General features: G+C 43.8%; 1 protein-coding gene across 3 annotated transcripts in view; it reads right to left on the reverse strand.

The window, feature by feature from the left end:
• The window catches only part of NBEAL2 (neurobeachin like 2), a 239052-nt gene that overhangs the window by 62879 nt on the left and 156849 nt on the right, over positions 1-19324 (reverse strand). For all 3 annotated transcript variants that reach the window (XM_068235222.1, XM_068235221.1, XM_068235220.1), the window contains 9 exons: positions 14617-14749; positions 11931-12050; positions 10155-10476; positions 9981-10063; positions 8408-8500; positions 5969-6140; positions 3085-3218; positions 1717-1876; positions 1524-1626 (listed from right to left, as the gene is read on the reverse strand). In XM_068235222.1, coding sequence (XP_068091323.1) covers positions 1524-1626; positions 1717-1876; positions 3085-3218; positions 5969-6140; positions 8408-8500; positions 9981-10063; positions 10155-10476; positions 11931-12050; positions 14617-14749 — 1320 coding nt within the window. The remainder of the gene's footprint in view (positions 1-1523; positions 1627-1716; positions 1877-3084; positions 3219-5968; positions 6141-8407; positions 8501-9980; positions 10064-10154; positions 10477-11930; positions 12051-14616; positions 14750-19324) is intronic.

Raw genomic sequence — 19324 nt, forward strand, 5'->3', positions numbered from 1 at the left:
CGGTAAATCAAATTACGACATCCAACTCAGCAATAGCTTCCTTCGACATCCAGACTATTTAGAAGTAATCTAGGGAAGGAGGAAGCCTGTGACACTGAGAAACTTGGTATATATTTCTGGGGATCTCTGGACAAAAGATTGGAGGATCTCTAATAAAGTGACACAAAGGGGTGTTTCCACTAAGAAGTGATGCGAGTGCGGCTACCTAGCCGCATCGCATCACTTCCACTGCCGTTCACATCACTTCCGCATCTCCCGATGTAGAAGTGTATGGAGGAGACGGCGTGGGGATGTGGCTGTACGAGCATGCTGCAGATTCTCGGATCACTCCACAACGCTTCGCACGCAACGGAAACTGTTCCATTGTCGTGCATTGGGATCAGGACACCCGAGGTGCCATGTGGCTATGTAGCCGCATTGCACCGCATCCAAAGGAAACAGGCCCTTAAGGTGGCCACACACCATACAATTTTTTAAATATCTGTTCAATTTAAGAATTGCAATCAATTTTTCTGACTAATTGTAACATTTCAAAAATATGACCAATGTACCACACAGCTATGTTCAATTTTCCCCCCAATTATGATAAAAATGATTGGAAACTCTGACAAAATTGCTAGGGTGTGTATAATAATAAACTGACAATCCAACACACACCATACAATCTTTAGAAAGTTTGAAGAAAAATATCTGGCATTCCGGATCGATTAAAATCGAAGAAAACCGGAAATCCGATCGGATTTTTCAGTCGAATGAAAAAAAAGCTTTAGATTTTTTCGGGAGATCCGATCGTTTTTATCGAATTACTGTAAAATCGGATCATTTTATTGTATCGTGTGTGGCCACCTTAAGAGAAGTAGATAAAGCGGAGTTAAGTTGAAAAAAAAAATAAAAAATAGAGGTTCCTTACCTCATTAACGACAAATACAAATAAATACGAATTTAAATAAACTCATTCAAAGCATTTTGTAGGTCTTCGCCCATTTCTCAGGCCGAATAAAGTGCCAGCTTTGTATCACAGCCAGATACTCCGTTTTATCTACTTCTGGGCCCCTCCTACACCCTTTGTGCTTTTCCCCCTCCTTTGAGAGGGTTGTACATTGGTACGTAGTGGCTTTGCCATCGATAAGACCTTTGTTCAAAAGTGCAACCACATCCAGCTCCAGCCGGACACCTGAGTGTAGTTGGGTTTATAGATCTCCACCTACTTTAGCAGCTGGTTGCCCCTTGTGCAACCTTCCTGTGTGAGTACCCTAACCTTTTTTGTTTTCCCATCCCTCTTCTTGTGACATACTGCACCATTTGGGCTCCTGTGTTGTTTAGAGTGCTCTAGTAAAGTGAGACTGGGTGCTCAACTGACACAATCATCCAACATGGAGAATAGAAGCATTGGTCCAACGTCAGTCCGTTGTCAACACCCACAAGTATACAGACATCTCCTTCCAGCTCCGATCAAACGTGAAAAATGTAATTTATACATACAAACACTAAGGTGCAATTTCATTGGGACAATCCAGTCTTACCCATAATGCCGTCTGAGTGAGTCCAGGATGTACTGCACACCGTACTTCCTGCGCACTCTCTGCTTGTGGTCCTTCATGATAGAGGAAAGATACTGGATGTGACCTGCAGAGAAGATGCGGCATGCACTTAGGGTGACTCACACAGATGGGAGGGGCCATTGCAGACCACAGGGGGAGCAACACAAAGTCTCACCAAGACGAACAGCAAAGTCACTATTGCTCCAGATGCGAAAGTCGAACAATAGATGCTGGTAGAGGTGATGGAGGAGGAAATGGTGACCTTCTGCTGAGATCTCATCCATTAGCATCTGAGATGCCATCAGAACATTCATGTCCATCATGAGTGGCGACACCTGTGGATACATTGCAAATCAGCAATCTGTTCTGATCGCAAATAGAAGACCTTTCATCCCACACTGTACACTGTGCATCCATCCTACTCCACCGCATTGTACACCACACTGTACAGCAATACATGACCATCCATCCTACAACCCACACTGTACACCAATACAAGACCCATCCATCCTACAACCCACACTGTACACAAATATAAGACCATCCTACAACCCACACTGTACACCCTACATTCATCTTGCAAACCACACTGTACACAACACAAGGCCATCCATTCTACAAACCACACTGTACACAACACAAGACCATTCATCCTACTCCCCAGTAATTGTACACAAATACAAAGCCATCCATCCTACTCTCCTTACATTGTACACCAGGGCTGCCATCAGAAATTTTTGGGCCCCATACTGGGCAAACCTACTGGGCCCACCTCACTCCCCCCACATGGGCCCCATACTGGGCAAACCTACTGGGCCCACCTCACTCCACCCACATGGCAAATCCCAATCATTGAAGGCCTGCACTACCATGACTGGGAGGGTTCTGCTTATGCTAAGCTCATTAAAACTGTAATGGAGCTTGTGCAGAACAATCCTAGCTATGGAAGCACGATGGAAGAGAGAGCGGCCCGGAACAGTGCAAGCACAGTGCCCCTCAATCCAGTTGGATCGCGTGGACTTCACAGGATCACAACGGATCAGACCAGAAAGGCATTGAGGGAAGTGATGAACTAAAGGGGGCTGGGAGGAGCCCCAGATGAGTAAAAATACTTTTCCTTTATTTATCTCATATTTACTGAAATCACTGACTAAGGTACATCCTGGGTGACCCTCCCGGCACCTCTCACCACATTAATGTGCAGCCAGAAGGGCAGACTGCAGCTGGGGCCAGTTTGTGACACTGTTTGCCCTGCCCCAGATTCACTCGGGCCCCATAGAGCAGTCCTCCCTGTGATGCCCTGAAAGCGGCCCTGCTATGCACCAATACAAGACCATCCATACTACTACTCACAACACTGTACACCAATATAGGACCATCTGTGCTACTCACTACATGGTGGACCAATATCCTTCAAACTACATCCACTGTACACCAGTAACCAATTATTCCCCCAGCTCTTTCCCATCCACAAATCATTTTTTACCACAAGCGCTCATCCCGTAGGGTATAAAATATCTACATGTAAATGAACTCTCCTCACTTTTTGCAGCAGAGCGCCGATGATGGCCGGACCGTGACACTGCAGGAGGCTCTCCCGATTGGACGGATGGCGCTGGATGAAGTTTTTCACCATGAGGAGGAATGCTGCCACCCCATTCCTCTCCAGTCTGCACTCTGTGGGGACAAAATGGAGGATGGCTTCATGGTGGAACAGGCTGTAGGGGACAGAGGCCAAACCTCAGCCAGTGTGTCAGAGCTTCACACCGGGGCAAGAACAATGAAAGAGTTCATGTATGATAGATGAACAACAGGAAACGCATAAGCGCTTATAGATAGAGGACAGGTAAACGTGTGAGCGCTGCAGCAACTATTCCCCTGTGCTTCATAATGCAGCTGTAACAAGTGGTGTTGTGGGGGGGGGGAGGGGGGGGGGTCATTCACACTACATGGGTCACTGTGGACATAAGAATTCATAATGGAGTAAGCATATGATGTATCACACAATGCTTCACTGCTGAATATGCAAATCATCCTTTGCTGTCCCTGTAAGCCATACATGTCAAACTCCGGCCCGCGGGCCAAATTTGGCCCTCATAGCCATAAAATTTGGCCCTCAAGTGGTTCTCCCACTCTGCATTATGTTTGGCCCACTCTAGACCACCAGGGAAGCTATATTGGTGGTAAAGCCCGAGAACACCAGGGAAGTCATATAGGGTTAAGGGGACAGCACTAGACACCAGGGAACTGTATAGGGGAGGAAGGTGACCAGTAGACATTGAGGTTGACCTGCGACTAGGTCCCAGTGTACAATTTTGGGCCACTTTGTGTTTCAATTTGACACCCCTGCTATAAGCTACTGTATTTTTTGGACTATAACACTCACTTTTTCTCCCCAAAAGTGGGGATAAAAAGTCACTGCCTCTTATAGTCCAAATGCAGGGAGTTCCTGACTTGTGAATGCCTGCCAATACGAACCTCCAACTCTCCACAATGTACTGTGCCCATGCAGAGGAGGACAGGGGGACAAACAACACAGGGGCATAGAGGAGGACACAGGGAGATACAAAAGGTACAAAAGGGCAATGAACGAAAAAGCCCTCCTACTAAAATGCTACAAACAGAAGGAATTTGTGATTATTCAGGTTGGAGAGAGCTCTGAGGAGTCCCACAATGCATCATTGCTGAATATGCAAATCATCTTTTGTTGTGCCTGTAAGCTTAAAGAGGAACTCCAGCCTAAACAAACATACTGTCATTAAGTTACATTAGTTATGTTAATTAAAATAGATAGGCAATATGATATATCTTACCCACCCTGTTTTAAAAGAACAGGAAAATGTTTGATTTCATGAGGGCAGCCATCTTTTTGGTTGAAAGAAGGTGGCAGGGAGCATGAGACACAGTTCCAACTGCCCTGTGTGCTGATCACTCCTCCCAGTTGCTAGGCAACATGAACAACATAGGAAATCCCATCATGCTTTGCACAGCATCAGGGAAAAAAAGCCCAGGCAGTTTTCTTTGATGGTGGAGATTAGCTAAAAATGCACTAAAAATGATGCTTTGGTAAGAAAAACAAAGTTCTGATGCTGTGAAACTGTTAAAGAAACACCAAGTCTTTTCAGTTCTGCTGAGTCCGGAGGTTCACTTTAACACGCCTCCAGAACTGCTGGACATAAGGCGGGGGAACACACTTGACTGTTTTTGTGCATGTTTTCTGCACAGGAAAACTGATAACTCATGTTAATCAATGAGCTAGTTCACACTTAAAAGCATTTTTAGTTTACCTACCCTTTTGTTTTTAGTGTTCACTGTCAGATTTAGAAGAAATGTGACATGAAAAAAAGAAAATATCTGCTGGTTTCCATCTTTACTATTTCTCTGTGATGCCAAAAGTGATCACTTCAGCCCTTTTTTTTTTTTTTTTTAGTGCAGCTCAATGTTAATCCTTCCACCTTACTGACACGGTTTACTGTCTATCTACAGTAAACATCACCTAGACAACAGGCTTACATCACTGTGTAAACTCCTCAAACAGGGGGTTCAATCATCCACTGGTCATAGTGTACTTATCTTATCCGGAATAGGAAGTTTTCTGTTATTTGGATGCTGAGATTAACTAGTTACTTTAGCTAAATAAAAAATTTTCAAAAATCACACCGCTCCACAATCCTGCTGGCACTGCACAGTTCCTGATTTTAGGCAAAGGCACCCAGACCAGTTAAAAAATAATTGGGGGAACATATAGGAACCTATTTTAGAAAATATACATATATTTTGGGGGTCTAACTTTTTTTTTTTTTTTTTTTTAGCAATGGCTTAATTTTCAATGTTACAACTCCCTTTAAAGGCACAACAGGAAAACAGAAGAAAGCACAATGGAAGGCAATGCGACAGCTTTGAGAGGTGTCCCTTTAACAAACACCCCAACTAAGACTCTCCAATGACAGTTCTTTTAACAACTTTGTGCTAAAGAGAAAAGAAAAAGGAGCACACTTTTATTGCTGGTGCAATAAAACTTTTACTTAGAATGAGCACGCTTTATAATTACACTCACAGTGTACAGCTAGGTCAATGCTCCTGTCAAGCCTGCCAGCAGTCCTCTCCTATCACCCGCGCTTGGCCGGAGCAGCGGGGAGCGATGTGGATGGCGTGGAGCCGGATGCGGTGGGCGGAGCCAGGTCGTGGGGTTGCCGTCTGACGACGCGTTTCGGCATTAACTACGCCTACGTCAGGTGAGGCGACGGCAGAGACGGCTAGATTTTATATGTCCCGAGATGGGAATTTCTATACTGTTGCTAGCTGTCACAGGAATGGTAAATGAGGGGAAATTTACCAAGCGGGAACACAAAAAAATAACCTCACAGAAATCACCTCAATGAGGTCTACAGCCCAGACCTCATGGCAGAATACAGCCAGCAACCTACCAGAGAATTTCCCCACAGGAAGGTGCATGGAGTGCGCATTCCGGGAAGAGGTCAGCTCTGGGCCCACCAGGTCATGTGTCTCCTGGGCTTCTGGGTCCTCTTTGGTCTGAGAGGCAACTTGGTTGAGTAGAGGGAGTAGCACCCCCATCCCCCCAACACAGTTCACCACATCCTGCAGGAGAAACACAGGAAGAGGAAGTGGAAAAGCATTAAAACAAGTAACAAAGAAAATAACGTATGAGTTGTTTCTAACTGCATAAAGATAATTCCTGCAGTTTAAACTATTAGCAGCTTCAGTTACAGAGTTATGTTGTTTGAGATAAGTGCACTGATTTTGACCTCCGTCGCCAGAACTTGCTGTGCTGGAAATTCTTGGAATGCTTTGATCACCCTATACTAGCAGAAAATATAGAAACTGAAAGCAGAAGTCCTCTGTTATTGTCTTACGCTGCCCCCTAGTGACAAGTGGCCATACACATTACTCCAGTACTAATTAGAAGCAAGGAAATGTAACAATGAAGAAATAAAAAAAATCTGGTGAAATAAATTGGCCTGGGACACTTAAGGTGCGTACACACATGCGACTATAGTCGTTTGTAACGATCGTTCCCCGATCTTTACCAACGACGATCGTTACAAAAAACGAACCACCGACTATTAAGGCAAACGACGAACGAGCCAAATCGCTACAAAAGAAAGTTCTGTCTCGGCGGATTTAAACCAACGACGATCGTTTGCAAAAGTAGTACATCGTTGGAAACGATCGTTCGTACTAGGCTTGACATGCGCATTTCACTATTTCTCCATGGAACTTCTCATTTTTATGCGCAGGCGCAATAGTTGCTTTCTGTGATGTAACGTTCGTTCTAACGATCAGATCGTTACACACATTTTAAAACTACCTTTACTTAGGTCGTTCTTTCATCAATTAAAAGTTCGTTCGTCGTTCTTAACGAACGATCGTTGTCGCATGTGTGTACGTAGCATCACAAGCCTCTTAATAAATTGGCTGCTAAAGGGTTAAATGTCTTGTACATGCTAAAGGAAACTCAGCTGAGATGATTGATCTGCAAGGTCTTGGCTAACGATCTAGCATGTGAGAAGCTACCCCACATTGTTGTTTAGCAATAAGGCACAGCGGATCACTAAAAAGTGACAGCCCACTGTGCTCAAACACACTCGCCATCCCGCCGACACTGCCCACTTCTATCAAAATAGGATAACCAACTGTGCAAGGGTACTAGACTCCAAGTGTGAGTTCTCCTTCAGTGGAGGTGGCCATACATCATTCCAAGGCCAAATAATAATGGCATATTGTCTGATCTCTTCCTAGAAGGATAGTTAAAGTGGACCTGAACGCTTGCACAGGACAGAAGGAAAAAAAATTAAGAAATGCACTCTGTATGTATTTTGACAGTTTAGCCTGCTTAATTCCCCCTCATCTGTGTCTAATCACAAGTTGTAATTTGATCTCTCCCCTGTGTCAGTTGACTGCCACGGCAGAGAAGATCATTTGAAAGCACAGGATGCTAACAATAGGTATGTTTCCATGAAAGCAGGAAGTAGACACATTGCAGATTTATTGCAGGTTTTGTATCAGCTGTAACAAAGAAATGTTTTTCTTTAAAAGTTATTATGCAGTTGCATATCTTTTAGAGCAGAGAGGAAGTTTTGAATTCAGGTCTGCTTTAAAGGGAACCTCAGATTGGGAGGGAGAGAAAAAGTCTACATACATGGGGCTTCCTCCAGGCTCATTGCTCCCTCGCTGTTCTTCTCCCCAGCATGGATTATCTGGAATTGTGCCCTGAAAATCCTCAAGTCTGGCCCATCGCGCTCCCGTCGCCAGGAACGTACTGCGTCTGCGCAATACCACTGCGCAGGCACAGAATGCTCCCGTCACCAGGGGAAGCGCACGGCCAGACTGTAGCTGTGCCTACTGGCCCCGACTGAAGGACTTTCAGGGCTGATCCAAAGGGTGGAGGAGGTCTACGCGGGAGCGATCTGCCTGGAGGGGGCTGGAGGAAGCCCCAGGTATGCAGAATTTTTCTCTACCCTCTCCATCTCAGGTACACTTTAATTATAACACTCTATTTTAGGATTTTCAAATTATTTACATTTTTCCCACAAGCACAGTATGGAAGATTGTACAGTAGAGTAATTCAGAGGTATGAATGAGGTCAATAACATGCTAAGAATTCTGAGTTGATGCTAATTGCATGCAGCTTTGAAATGGACCAATCAGAAAGCAGCAGCTGTTCCATTTGCTTGTTCCATTTCCAAGTTGCAGACATCTGCATAAAATCTGCATCATCTCTGATTTATTAGCATCTCATTACCCATCCCTGTTTAGATGCAACCCGGCATCAGATGTCACAGCAAAACTCTGGAGCCACTCCCCTCACTGGAGGACATTATAAACCAGAGGTGGCCAGCAGATACCTTCACATCCCAGGTGGTGACCCTGTGTCCCGTCAGCCGCCCGTCAAAGGCGTGGCTGGGCGAGAGGTCCAGGCAAATGTTATTTCTGGAGGCCTGCAAAATACACAAAGGGGGGAAAAGTCTTAACAAGCGGCATGCTTTATATTATCCATGCGAATCTTATTAGAGAGGACATTTTTAAATTTAAAGTGAACCCAAATAAAAAAAAATTGATACAAATTACATAAGACATGTGATGCATATTAAAGAGGAACTCCAGCCTAAACAAACATACTGTTATTAAGTTACATTAGTTATGTTAATTAGAATAGATAGGTAATGTAATCTCTTACCCACCTTGTTTTAAAAGAACAGGCAAATGTTTGTGATTTCATGAGGGCAGCCATTTTTTTTGATTGAAAGGAGGTGACAGGTAGCATGAGAAACAGTTCCAAATGTCCTGTGTGCTGATTACCCCTACCAGTTGCTAGGCAACGTGAACAACAACATAGGAAATCCCATCATGCTTTGCACAGCATCAGGGAAAAATCGCCCGGGCAGTTTTCTTTGATGGGTGGAGCTTAGCTAAAATGCAGCTAAAAATGATGCTTTGGTAAGAAAAACAAAGTTCTGATGCTGTGAAACTGTTAACAGAACTGAAAAGGCTTGGTGTTTCTTTGAGTAGATTTTTAGTCCAGAGGTTCACTTTAACTCAAATGAAAATAAAATGAATAGATGTGTTATTTAACTTTTCAGATGTCAGCTCCTCCCTCCAGCCCCTCCCTCCTGAATATGCTTATTAGCAGTGGGAAGGGCCGGATTTACCATAAGGCACTGTAGGCATGTGCCTACAGGCACCTGATGGTGAAAATGCGTCTCACTCCCCCTTCACGAGTGCATCTCTCCCTCCTTCCCTATGAAGAGTGTAAATGAGAGGTTACTGACCCAGCTCTCGCCATTCCACTGACAATATCTCCCTTCAGTCAGGGGCTCCTCTAGCTGCTTAATACTGACGTTCCTCTAGCTACCTAATACTTGGTGGCACCTCTAGCTACTTACCTCTGGCTACTAATTACTAAGGGGCACCTATATCTACCTACACCGGGCAGGGAACGTAAGGGAGGAGTGACAGCTGGGCCAGCCAGCTCACTTGCAAACAGGGGTTTGTAGATGCATGGAGGGTGAGGTCTAGGGTGCCAGGACATCTGTGTCTATAGGCTCCTGTGAGGAGTAGGAGTGTACTACTACACAAGTGTTTGTCTCCCTGTGACACTGTGTGACCCTGGGCATTAATGTTTATAAAAGATCCAGGAGGGGGGCATGTGAATACCACTGTGAGCTATCCACAGCTCTGCTACATAAGTCCTGTGTGTCTCCCCCTAGAACCCCCTTCCGACCTTTTATGGAGCTCCTGCAGAGAGGGAGCGGGAGGCTTATCAGCTCCCAGCATGACTAGCACTGCACCCTGCACCTTGCTTTGCTTTGGCAGCACATCACGACTTGTAGTCACACCCCTGCACTGCAGGATGAGATGACACTGGTTCCCCTGCAGTGGTCACCCTTATCTAGACAGCACTCTCTGGGCACCACATACCTGCGGAGTGTAGAAGAGGAGAAGTTTGGCACCAAGGTCTGGAAACTCGCTTTCTGGGCTGAAAGGCGTCACGTAATTTGGTCCTGAGGAATAAAGAGGCCGTGTCAGTGAGAACTGGAGCGGCAACAGATGTCCCAGCAGGCTCCAAGACAACAATGAATTCTGGGTACCCACCATTGGAGTACAGGGTCTTCACATGTGACTGCTGGATGGCGTCATGAAAGATGGCCACGGTGCCGAGGTGACCCTCCAGCGACGTAGGGGTACCCCACTCTGTATCCTGTGTGCCAGCAGCGATGGTGGACACCACGCCCTCCCGGCCGCTCTGTGCACTGCTCAGATCCCAACTGCCCCTCACGGAGGTGGCCGGGAATGACTGGGAGCGGCTGAGCATGGAGTGTGAGGCGAAGGTGAGGTCCGGAGTGTGCGAGGGGGAGGGGGAGACAGTGGTGGTTGTGCGGTGACCAGCCGACCCGATACAGCAAGACGTGAATGACTGAAATGACAAATGGAGGATGATGGGTCATGGAAGAAGGGAAATACGCAGTGAAAACACAACAAAACTAATATCTATCTATAGACACATACATACATACTGTACATACATACAAAATTAAAATTACAACCGGGTTAACTGTTACATATCAGATGCCATATCTCAAAAAGTACTGTATGCCATTAACCACCACAGGTTGTTTTCCACTTATGGACCAGAGCAATTTTCCCATGTCAGTGCTCCTCCCATTCATTCGCCAATAACTTTATCACTGCTTAGATGATTGTGTTCTTCGACACAAATTTGTCTTTTTGCGGGTGATACTTTTTTTTTTTTAGTAATTACTTTCTTTGTATTGTAAATGGAAAAAAAAATGAAGAAAAAAAAAAAGAAAAGAAAAGAAAGACACTATTTCTCCATTTTCAACCACTACAGTTTTAAAACAAACAATGGGGGGGGGGGGGGGGGGGGGGGGGGCGGTTCCCATTCACTGATCGGTGAATGGGAACAGGTGTTCCTAAAGCCAATCAAAGTGCTTGTAATGTATGATCACCAGCATCAGCGAGACGCCAGTGGTCATTCTGAAAATGAAAGTAAAAATGCATACACAATACTTCCTGTGTACTGTTCACAGTGCACAGGAATAATGTGTGGGGACATCTAATGGTCAAAAGTAAAATTACAGTAGCATACAATTAAAACAATTGGGAATTGTACAAAAACTACCCCCCAAAAAACAGATACTTAGCTTAGGAGAGGGAAGGCTCTGGGTCCTATAGAACCTTGCCCATCCTCTCCCAGTCCCCTCGTTGCAGCGGCAGCTCCTCCATTTAAATCCCCCTCCACGGGGGACTTCAGAAGTCTTCGGGAGCCAAGTCCTCCTGAAGACAGGCGGCGCGAGCAAGTGAGTGAGAGAGGGTGCTTGCGCATGCACACCAGTGTGGAGCAGCCCGCCTTAGGGAGCACTTGGGCTCCTCAAAGCCTCCTCTGAGGCAGAGAGTGAGCAGTATTTGCCAAAATTGGTTGAATACTACTACCGGGGAGCCAGCGCTGGAACAGGGACCGAGAGAGGAGCGGGAAGGCTCTATAGGACCCACAGCCTTCTCCTTAGGTTATCTGTCTTAGTAACTATACATAAACTTATCTTAGGGACTACATTTTTCATATGTATGTCATTGGGGGTATTTTACTGTTATTTTTGCCAATTAGGGCTTGTAAATAGTGATATAGTATAAACAAGCACAAAACAGGAAAAAAATACAACCCTAAGTTAGCTCCCAAAACAGTCTGCGCGCAGATTGTTCAGTACTTGACTTTTCCACGACGATGACGTGCCTTCATGGAAACACCTCTTCCGTGAGGGCACGTCATCATTGTGGAAGAGTCTGGTACTGAAAAATCTGTGCGCAGACTGTTTTGGAAGCCAACGTCCTCCATTTGCAGCCAGGCCTCACCTCATTAAGCGATGGGAAGCGCAGTTGTGCAGTTTTCCTCAGCAGTCCGTCAGCGTATATATTCACCATATTCTGCCCAAAAGGACGCCGTCCCGCAATGTGAACAATGTCCACACAGTGCTGCGAAACACAACAGGATATGTGACTGGTGACTCACAGCAATTGTAAATAATAAGGCTGCCATTGTAAACCACCTGAGGATGTCTGGATGTTGTGCCGAAACCTTTATGACACTAGCTCCTCCTCCACCTCTCCATAGGACAGAAAATGCTGCATGTCCCCTCCCCTTCAGCCCATAGGACAGAATACACTACGCATTATTACCAGGCCAGATACACCTTACTGGGCCAAACTCACTCAACCCACTTTACAAATCCTTCCTATAAATGTTAACAGAGGTGTATGGCCAATTTAAAAAAATATATAGCCTGGGTCTTTACAGGTTGGAACATTGTCCTGGAAACCATAAATACAAATCAAATCAAAACAATTGCAGCTTAATGAGCTCATAAACAGTACCTGCCATTCACTGTTATGTTACAAAGCAGTGACCAGTGTTGCTTGGGAATTTGCGGCAAAGTCATTTTGGCATCGAAAATGCCATTTTTTATTTTGAGAAAATACTTGTGAAAATACATTGCATTTCCGCAATATGGTCAAAGGAAACATTTTTCTTTCTGATGCAAAAATTTGCATTTTAGCTGCAAAATGCAAAGGAAAAAAAAAAATCACAAGCATATTACAAAATGATTTCCAATGGTATTTTCGCTCAAAAGTCAAATTTTGCATTATTTTCTTGAATGTTTGTTGGTCGGCCCGAACTGGCCGCCATTGGGATGTGGACGCCAGTCCGGCCTTTAAGTATTTTTGTGTGTTAATATTTTTTGGTTTCAACCGTTTTTTCTCCCGACTGGCCGTCATAAGTTTGTGGACGCCAGTCAGGAGCAAATTGGTATTTTGATGTTCTTGCCGACGTCATCAGCGGATGCCAGTCTGGGAGGGTGGGATCATTCTTACATGGTTTATTTTTGTTTTTGTGACGTTCGGTGTCTGGCCACTGCTTTGGGAGGCCGCCGGACACTGAGCGGATATTTTCTCTGATATTTTTTTTCCTTTTTTCTTCTAATATTTTGTGATTTAATATGCATTCTTTACATTAAACCAATTAGGGGAACGCAGCATGTCCATTTCCGTTCTTGAAAATGCTAATTCTATGCGTTACCGGTATAGGCGATTGGATTGTAACGTCTGTGTTGAAGACGATTTACGCTTCTGGGTTATTTACGCATACGGTTTTATGCATACGCGTCGTTATACACACACATGCGTATTTCCATTGTGGATTTACGTCAGTTATATGACTTGTTTTACTCTTGACATGCTCTGCCCTCATTGGTCGGCGCTCCAACAGTCTTCTTAAAGTGATTGGAGCACAAAAATAGATGCAGTTCCCCCATCAGGTCCTCCAATGGATGGGAGGGCTTACATTTAGGAACCTAGTCTGATTGGCTGACGACGGGGCGTCCAGACCATTTTGATTGGCTCCCTAGTGGAGCACCTACTATTTAAAGCCGTTTGAAATTGTATGTACTCAGAGGGCTTGTCAGCTTGATAAAGAGAGGGGGCTCCTCTCGAAACGTCGCATAGACTTGCCCTTTTTAATGCTTTTGATGCTTTAAAAATAAAGAGCTTTAAATACATTTAAAGAGAATCTGTACTGTACAATTCTTACAATAAAAAGCATACCATTCTATTCATTATGTTCTCCTGGGCCCCTCTGTGCTGTTTCTGCCACTCCCTGCTGCAATCCTGGCTTGTAATTGCGATTTTTTTGCAGTGTTTACAAACAAAAGACATAGCAAGTGACAGGCTGAGAGTAACTCAGTGTGTGAGTCATACAGAGCCTGCAGGGGGCCTGGAGGGGGTGTGTATAGCTTCTATCCAATCACAAGCAGCACAACACATTCCAGCCTGACTGCCTCAGCCCGACAGAGCCGACAGAGGAGAGAAGATTAGATCATATAACAGAGATAATACAGCCACTGTGCAACTAGGAAAGGCTGCAGTAAGACAGAGCACATTAGAACAACTATAGGAACATATAGGATAGAAGAAATAAGGCTCAAAATGTTGTTACAGAGCCTCTTTAAAGATGGTGCTGGGTCTCTTCTCTTGGAACTTCGAATATAACTGCGAAAAGAATATCAGCATTTTCGCTCATCTGAAAGTGACAATTTAGGTGTTAAAATTACCATTCATCCATGTCAAAGTCATCTCAGGCGGCCAATAACAACTCGACCCAGCAGATCAATTTGGCTGAGCGACTCATCTTCATTGTGCTCCTCGCTCCCCCACCCACCGAGTGACATCACATATGCACCACTCCATCATCCCTCCGCCCCCACATAGCAACAGAGCGTGACATCATCTACACAGCTGACATTGCATCTGTTCAGTCCGGCCTATCGATGTCACCAGAGGGATTGGTCCCAATCCTAGACGGGCGACATCACAGGTGTGAACTTGCAGTTGTGCATAAGAATTCCATACAGCACAGTCTGCTAAACATAGCTCCATGGTTGCCCCTCAAGCTGCTGCCTCCCTAGGAATCTGCCTGCTTTGTCTATGCCTAAAATGGCCCTGTTGTACAGTGACCCATGCTGCACCCACCCCCATAAAGACTTACCCACTTGGAGTCATTGAAGATTAGCTCTGGCACGGCCACCGTCATGTATTCTTTCTTCGTACAAACCGCGACCACCAGCATCCCGTCCATGGTGAAGAACGCCTCAAATCCCGTGCCGCTCGCTGCAAAAAAACTACATGCACAGAAAAAACCATCAACGCACAACTTCACAAATGCACAACAATTTTACAGTTACCAACGTGCGTCACCAGGGTTATGCATGCATTTACCACTGCTTTGTACATCAAGCCCATAATGCAAGGAGTTTGTATGTTCTGCCCGTGTCGGCGTGGGTTTCCTCCGGGTACACTGGTTTCCTCCCACATCCCAAAAACATACAGATAAGTTAATTGGCTCACCCCTAAATTGGCCCTAGACTACAGTACTTACACTACATAATACATACATAGACATATGATAATAGTAGGGATTAGATTGTGAGCTCCTTTGAGGGACAGTTAGTGACAATACTATCTATCTATCTATCTATCTATCTATATATATGTATATATATATACTGTACAGCACTGCGTAAGATGTCGGCTATATAAATACTAAATAATAATAATAATGAGATAAACATGGGTATATGAAGTACTCGTCCTACTAAGAAATTATCTGAAGTCCCTTTCTGTTTTACTATGCAAGAAATGTTGAAAAAGCTAATTCTGTTATCTATGCAAATAAGGCAGTAAAGCAGCCCATACACTCAGCCGATTTTCTGGCCGACCGATCGATCCCGATCGATCGATCGATTGCAAATCGGTTGGCCAATCGACCGATCGATGGCCGATTTCGATCGATTTCGATGGATTTCCATCGAACTTGCAGGGTGGAAAATTTAGGTCGATCTGAAGAGATTGCTTATCAGTTTACATTGGCCTTAATGGAAATCTGATGGCAAAAAAATGCCATCAGATCGAATTTCAATAGATTTCAAACTGAAATCTATTGGAATTCTATCCTGGTAAAAAATGTTCTAAAAACGCATCAGATAGATCATCAGATGCATTTCTTATCTATCTGCTGCCAATCTGACGAGTGTATGGGCACCTTTAAACAGAAAGAATTTAGCAAAGTAAATAGAAGGCAAAACTCGATTCAAATGCTATTTAGGCGTGTGATAATCAGATCATTATTCTGATATGATATCAACTGGATATAGAACATGTATGCAATTTTTCCAAATTCTGATCAAATTCCGATCGACAGCAGATACTTTTTCCAACTGGATATCAATTGAAAATCAGCACTAGGGTTCGAATCTCGGCCCTGCCTGTTCAGTAAGTCAGCACCTATTCAGTAGGAGACCTTAGGCAAGACTCCCTAACACTGCAACTGCCTATAGAGTGCGCCCCTAGTGGCTGCAGCTCTGGCGCTTTGTGTCTGCCAGGAGAAAAGCGTGATATAAATGTGATTTGTCTTGTCTACATAAATAACCAAACAAAAAATATAATAAATGTATAAAATGCAAACCAAACTTGCATCTTACAGAATGGTCAGTAGATGGCAGCAAACTGCTATGACAGACAGCAGAATCCAACATTTTCAGGGCTCTTTTCCACTGGCAATCACCTAATGTCTAGGTTCTCAGCGTGTGGTATGCGTACCCCAGGGGGTACTTCTGATGGTTCCAGGGGGTACTCGGCTTCATACTTAACCAAGAATAACAAATTTAGAGTTTTAGAAAATTATAAATCTTATTTAAAAAAAAAACAAATTAGTATATTCGCTAATTAAAAGCAATAGTAAATGCTTGTAAATTGTTTAGAACCAATTATTATGTGCTATGATTAAATATGTATTTGTCAAGGGGTATTTGTGATAATTTTTACTATGCTAGAGGGCAGTGGCGTAACAATAGACCCTGCAAGGGATGCAGCTGCAGGGGGGTCCAGAAGCCACAGGGGGCCCCGTCCTGAGAGACTGACAACTAAGGGCTAGGAGAGGGGGGACAAAAACCAACTTTCTGCTCTCTGCATAATTGTTCTAATGACTGCATCTGCTCAGCCACTGATAACGAATCATACAAAGCTTTGTAGACAAAGCTTTTTAGACAGTCCCTATTCAGTGTGCAGGGGGAGGGGGCCCCATCCAAAGTTTTGCAAGGGGGCCCAGTGATTTCGAGATACGCCCCTGCTAGGGGGTACTTAGGGGTATATTCCAATAAAATGTTGAGAAACACTGGCCTAATGTACACGCAAGCGATTGCAATTTTACATCAATTGCGATTATGCATTTATCTTTAAACACTGAAGTGTAATCGCACTTAAAAGTGCTCCAAAATGCCACTGTGCTTCACTAAAAAAAAAAATGAATTGCGAAAAATGGAAATACTTTCCATTATTCCTATTCTAAAGTAGCAACCCTAGCAATTTAAAAATCGCTACCGGTTTGCGATTTAGATCAAATCGCGCTCAGTGGAAAAGTGCCCTAAAAGCCTTCTATGTCTATAGAAGTTGAGGAAGTGAAAATAAGTTGTTGGTGTTAAGTCTCCTACACAAGGAGAACAAAAGTAATTTGAAATGAACAATTAACAGCTCCTGGTTCAGATGTCGGTCAAAATTTCTTGACTCAAACAATGGTTTAAATGAATGATCCATGATGATGCTCGGAGGTTTTAAAAACTGTCCTGATAGATCACTTCAGCAGATAATCGTTCATAGTCAGCAGTGTGTACAGAACGATTATCTGTGAAGTGTACAGCACTTTGCCTAGATGTTTGCCTTTAAAGAACAAGCGACACCCATGCTAACCTAGAAATAAAAAATACATATATAAGTAGACAAATACTACCTCTACTTACATAACAGATGTATTGTGCTATTCACGTAATGATTCCTGTGAATTTTACAAAGGAAAAGCAGAAAATCCTATTCTAGGCAGTGGCCATTTTGCCAAGCTAATGCTGACATCATATCCTCCCTGACTCTTGTTTCTCCCCCTCCTTTCACTTGCTCATTGTGTATTCATTAGCTGTCCTCCTCCCAGAGTCTTTTTTTTCATTTAAACATCCAATCACGGAGTCACCTCAGCCTTGCATGTAAACACAAGTGATCAGCTAGGCAGGGAAATAAATGGAACAGGAGGAATATATTATAGATAACAAGAACTCCCAGCATTCAGCTTTTTGGCACTGTTTGGCACTAGGGACAGTGCTCCTAAAGTATGTAATAACTCCAAACCATAACAGCAGAAAAAAGTTTTGAATGCAGGATTAGCATCTTTAATCACTTAATACACTCAGACCAGTTTCTGTTGAAATTTGATTTTTATGGTGACAATACCGCTTTAAGGACCAGAGCTTTTTTTTTTTTTTACTTCTGCGCTTCCTGATCACTGTGATTGGCTCACAGTGATCAGGTGGCCAGAAGCCAATACAAACATCTGACTGTTGCACAAAACTGTAGATATGATTGGTCAATTGAACAGTATCGATCAGAGTAAGAAAAAGTACAGAATCCAGGCTCATCACATTAAGGTAGGATATTTAAAGGACAACTGAAGTGAGAGTGATATGGAGGCTATAATTTATTTACTTTTAAGCAATTCCAGTTTCCTGGCAGCCCTGCTGATCCACTGCTTCTAATACTTTTAGCCATAGCCCCTGAACAAGCATGCAGCAGATCAGATGTTTCAGACTTTATTGTCAGATCTGACAAGATTATCTGCATGCTTTTTTCTGGTGTTAATCAGACACTGCTGTAGCCGAATAGATCTGCAGGGCTGCCAGGCAACTGGTCTTGTTTAAAAGGAAATAAACATGGCAGCCTCTATATCCCCCTTGCTACAATCATCCTTTAAATAAGCCACATGGGAGATGCCAAAGGAGGTGTGGCCAACCAAACCGTAAAATTAGTAAACCCTTTGCCCACTGCAAATCAATCATCCAGGAACCACTGCTGTCCTTACAGCTAAGTAAAAAGCTGAGGTCTTTGTATAAAACATCCTCTTGCGTAGTCCCCAGAGTTCGTAGGTGTCCTAACTCTGGCCCTATAACATGCATAGTGAAAACAATAAAACCCAGGCTTGTCATTTAGCTGTAGGGATAGCAGTGGTTCCTGGATGATTGATTTAAATGAAAACATTTGCATATTAGTGTGCAATGGGTTAACTGATTTTACTGTTTTGTTGGTCACACCCCCTTTGGCCCTTCCTTTGTGCCTTATTTCAATGTCCTAACTTGATGTGTGCAAAGGGTTAACTGATTTTGTCAATCAGTGTATGGCCACCTTAATAATGATGTCACAGCTATCCCTGCCTCCATACTCCTCACACTTCAGGGTTTTTTTTTAAGAGAAACAGTCACCAAGAATTAAACTTCATCCCAATCAGTAGCTGATACCCCCTTTCCCATGAGAAATCTATTCCTTTTCTCAAACAGACCATAAGGGGGCTCTGAATGGCTGATATTGTGGTGAAACCCCTCCCACAGTTGAGGTCAGGACCATGGTGCTGACAGTTTCCTGTCTGTAAACCTTGTTGCATTGTGGGAAATAACAGCTATTTACAGCTGTTTCCAACTGCCAAAAATGCATCATCTCTTTCCACAGACATCACCTGCCAGCAGTAAAAATGTCACCATAAGATAAATGTCAGAATGTAAATCAGGGAGAGGAAAGCTTTTACAATTGGCAAACACTGACTAAATCATTTATACATAATTATTGTAAAAATTAAGCACTTTTGTTCATTCCGTTATTTTCAC

Source organism: Hyperolius riggenbachi, chromosome 5 (genome assembly GCF_040937935.1).
Source record: "Hyperolius riggenbachi isolate aHypRig1 chromosome 5, aHypRig1.pri, whole genome shotgun sequence".
Taxonomy (NCBI): Eukaryota; Metazoa; Chordata; class Amphibia; order Anura; family Hyperoliidae; genus Hyperolius; species Hyperolius riggenbachi.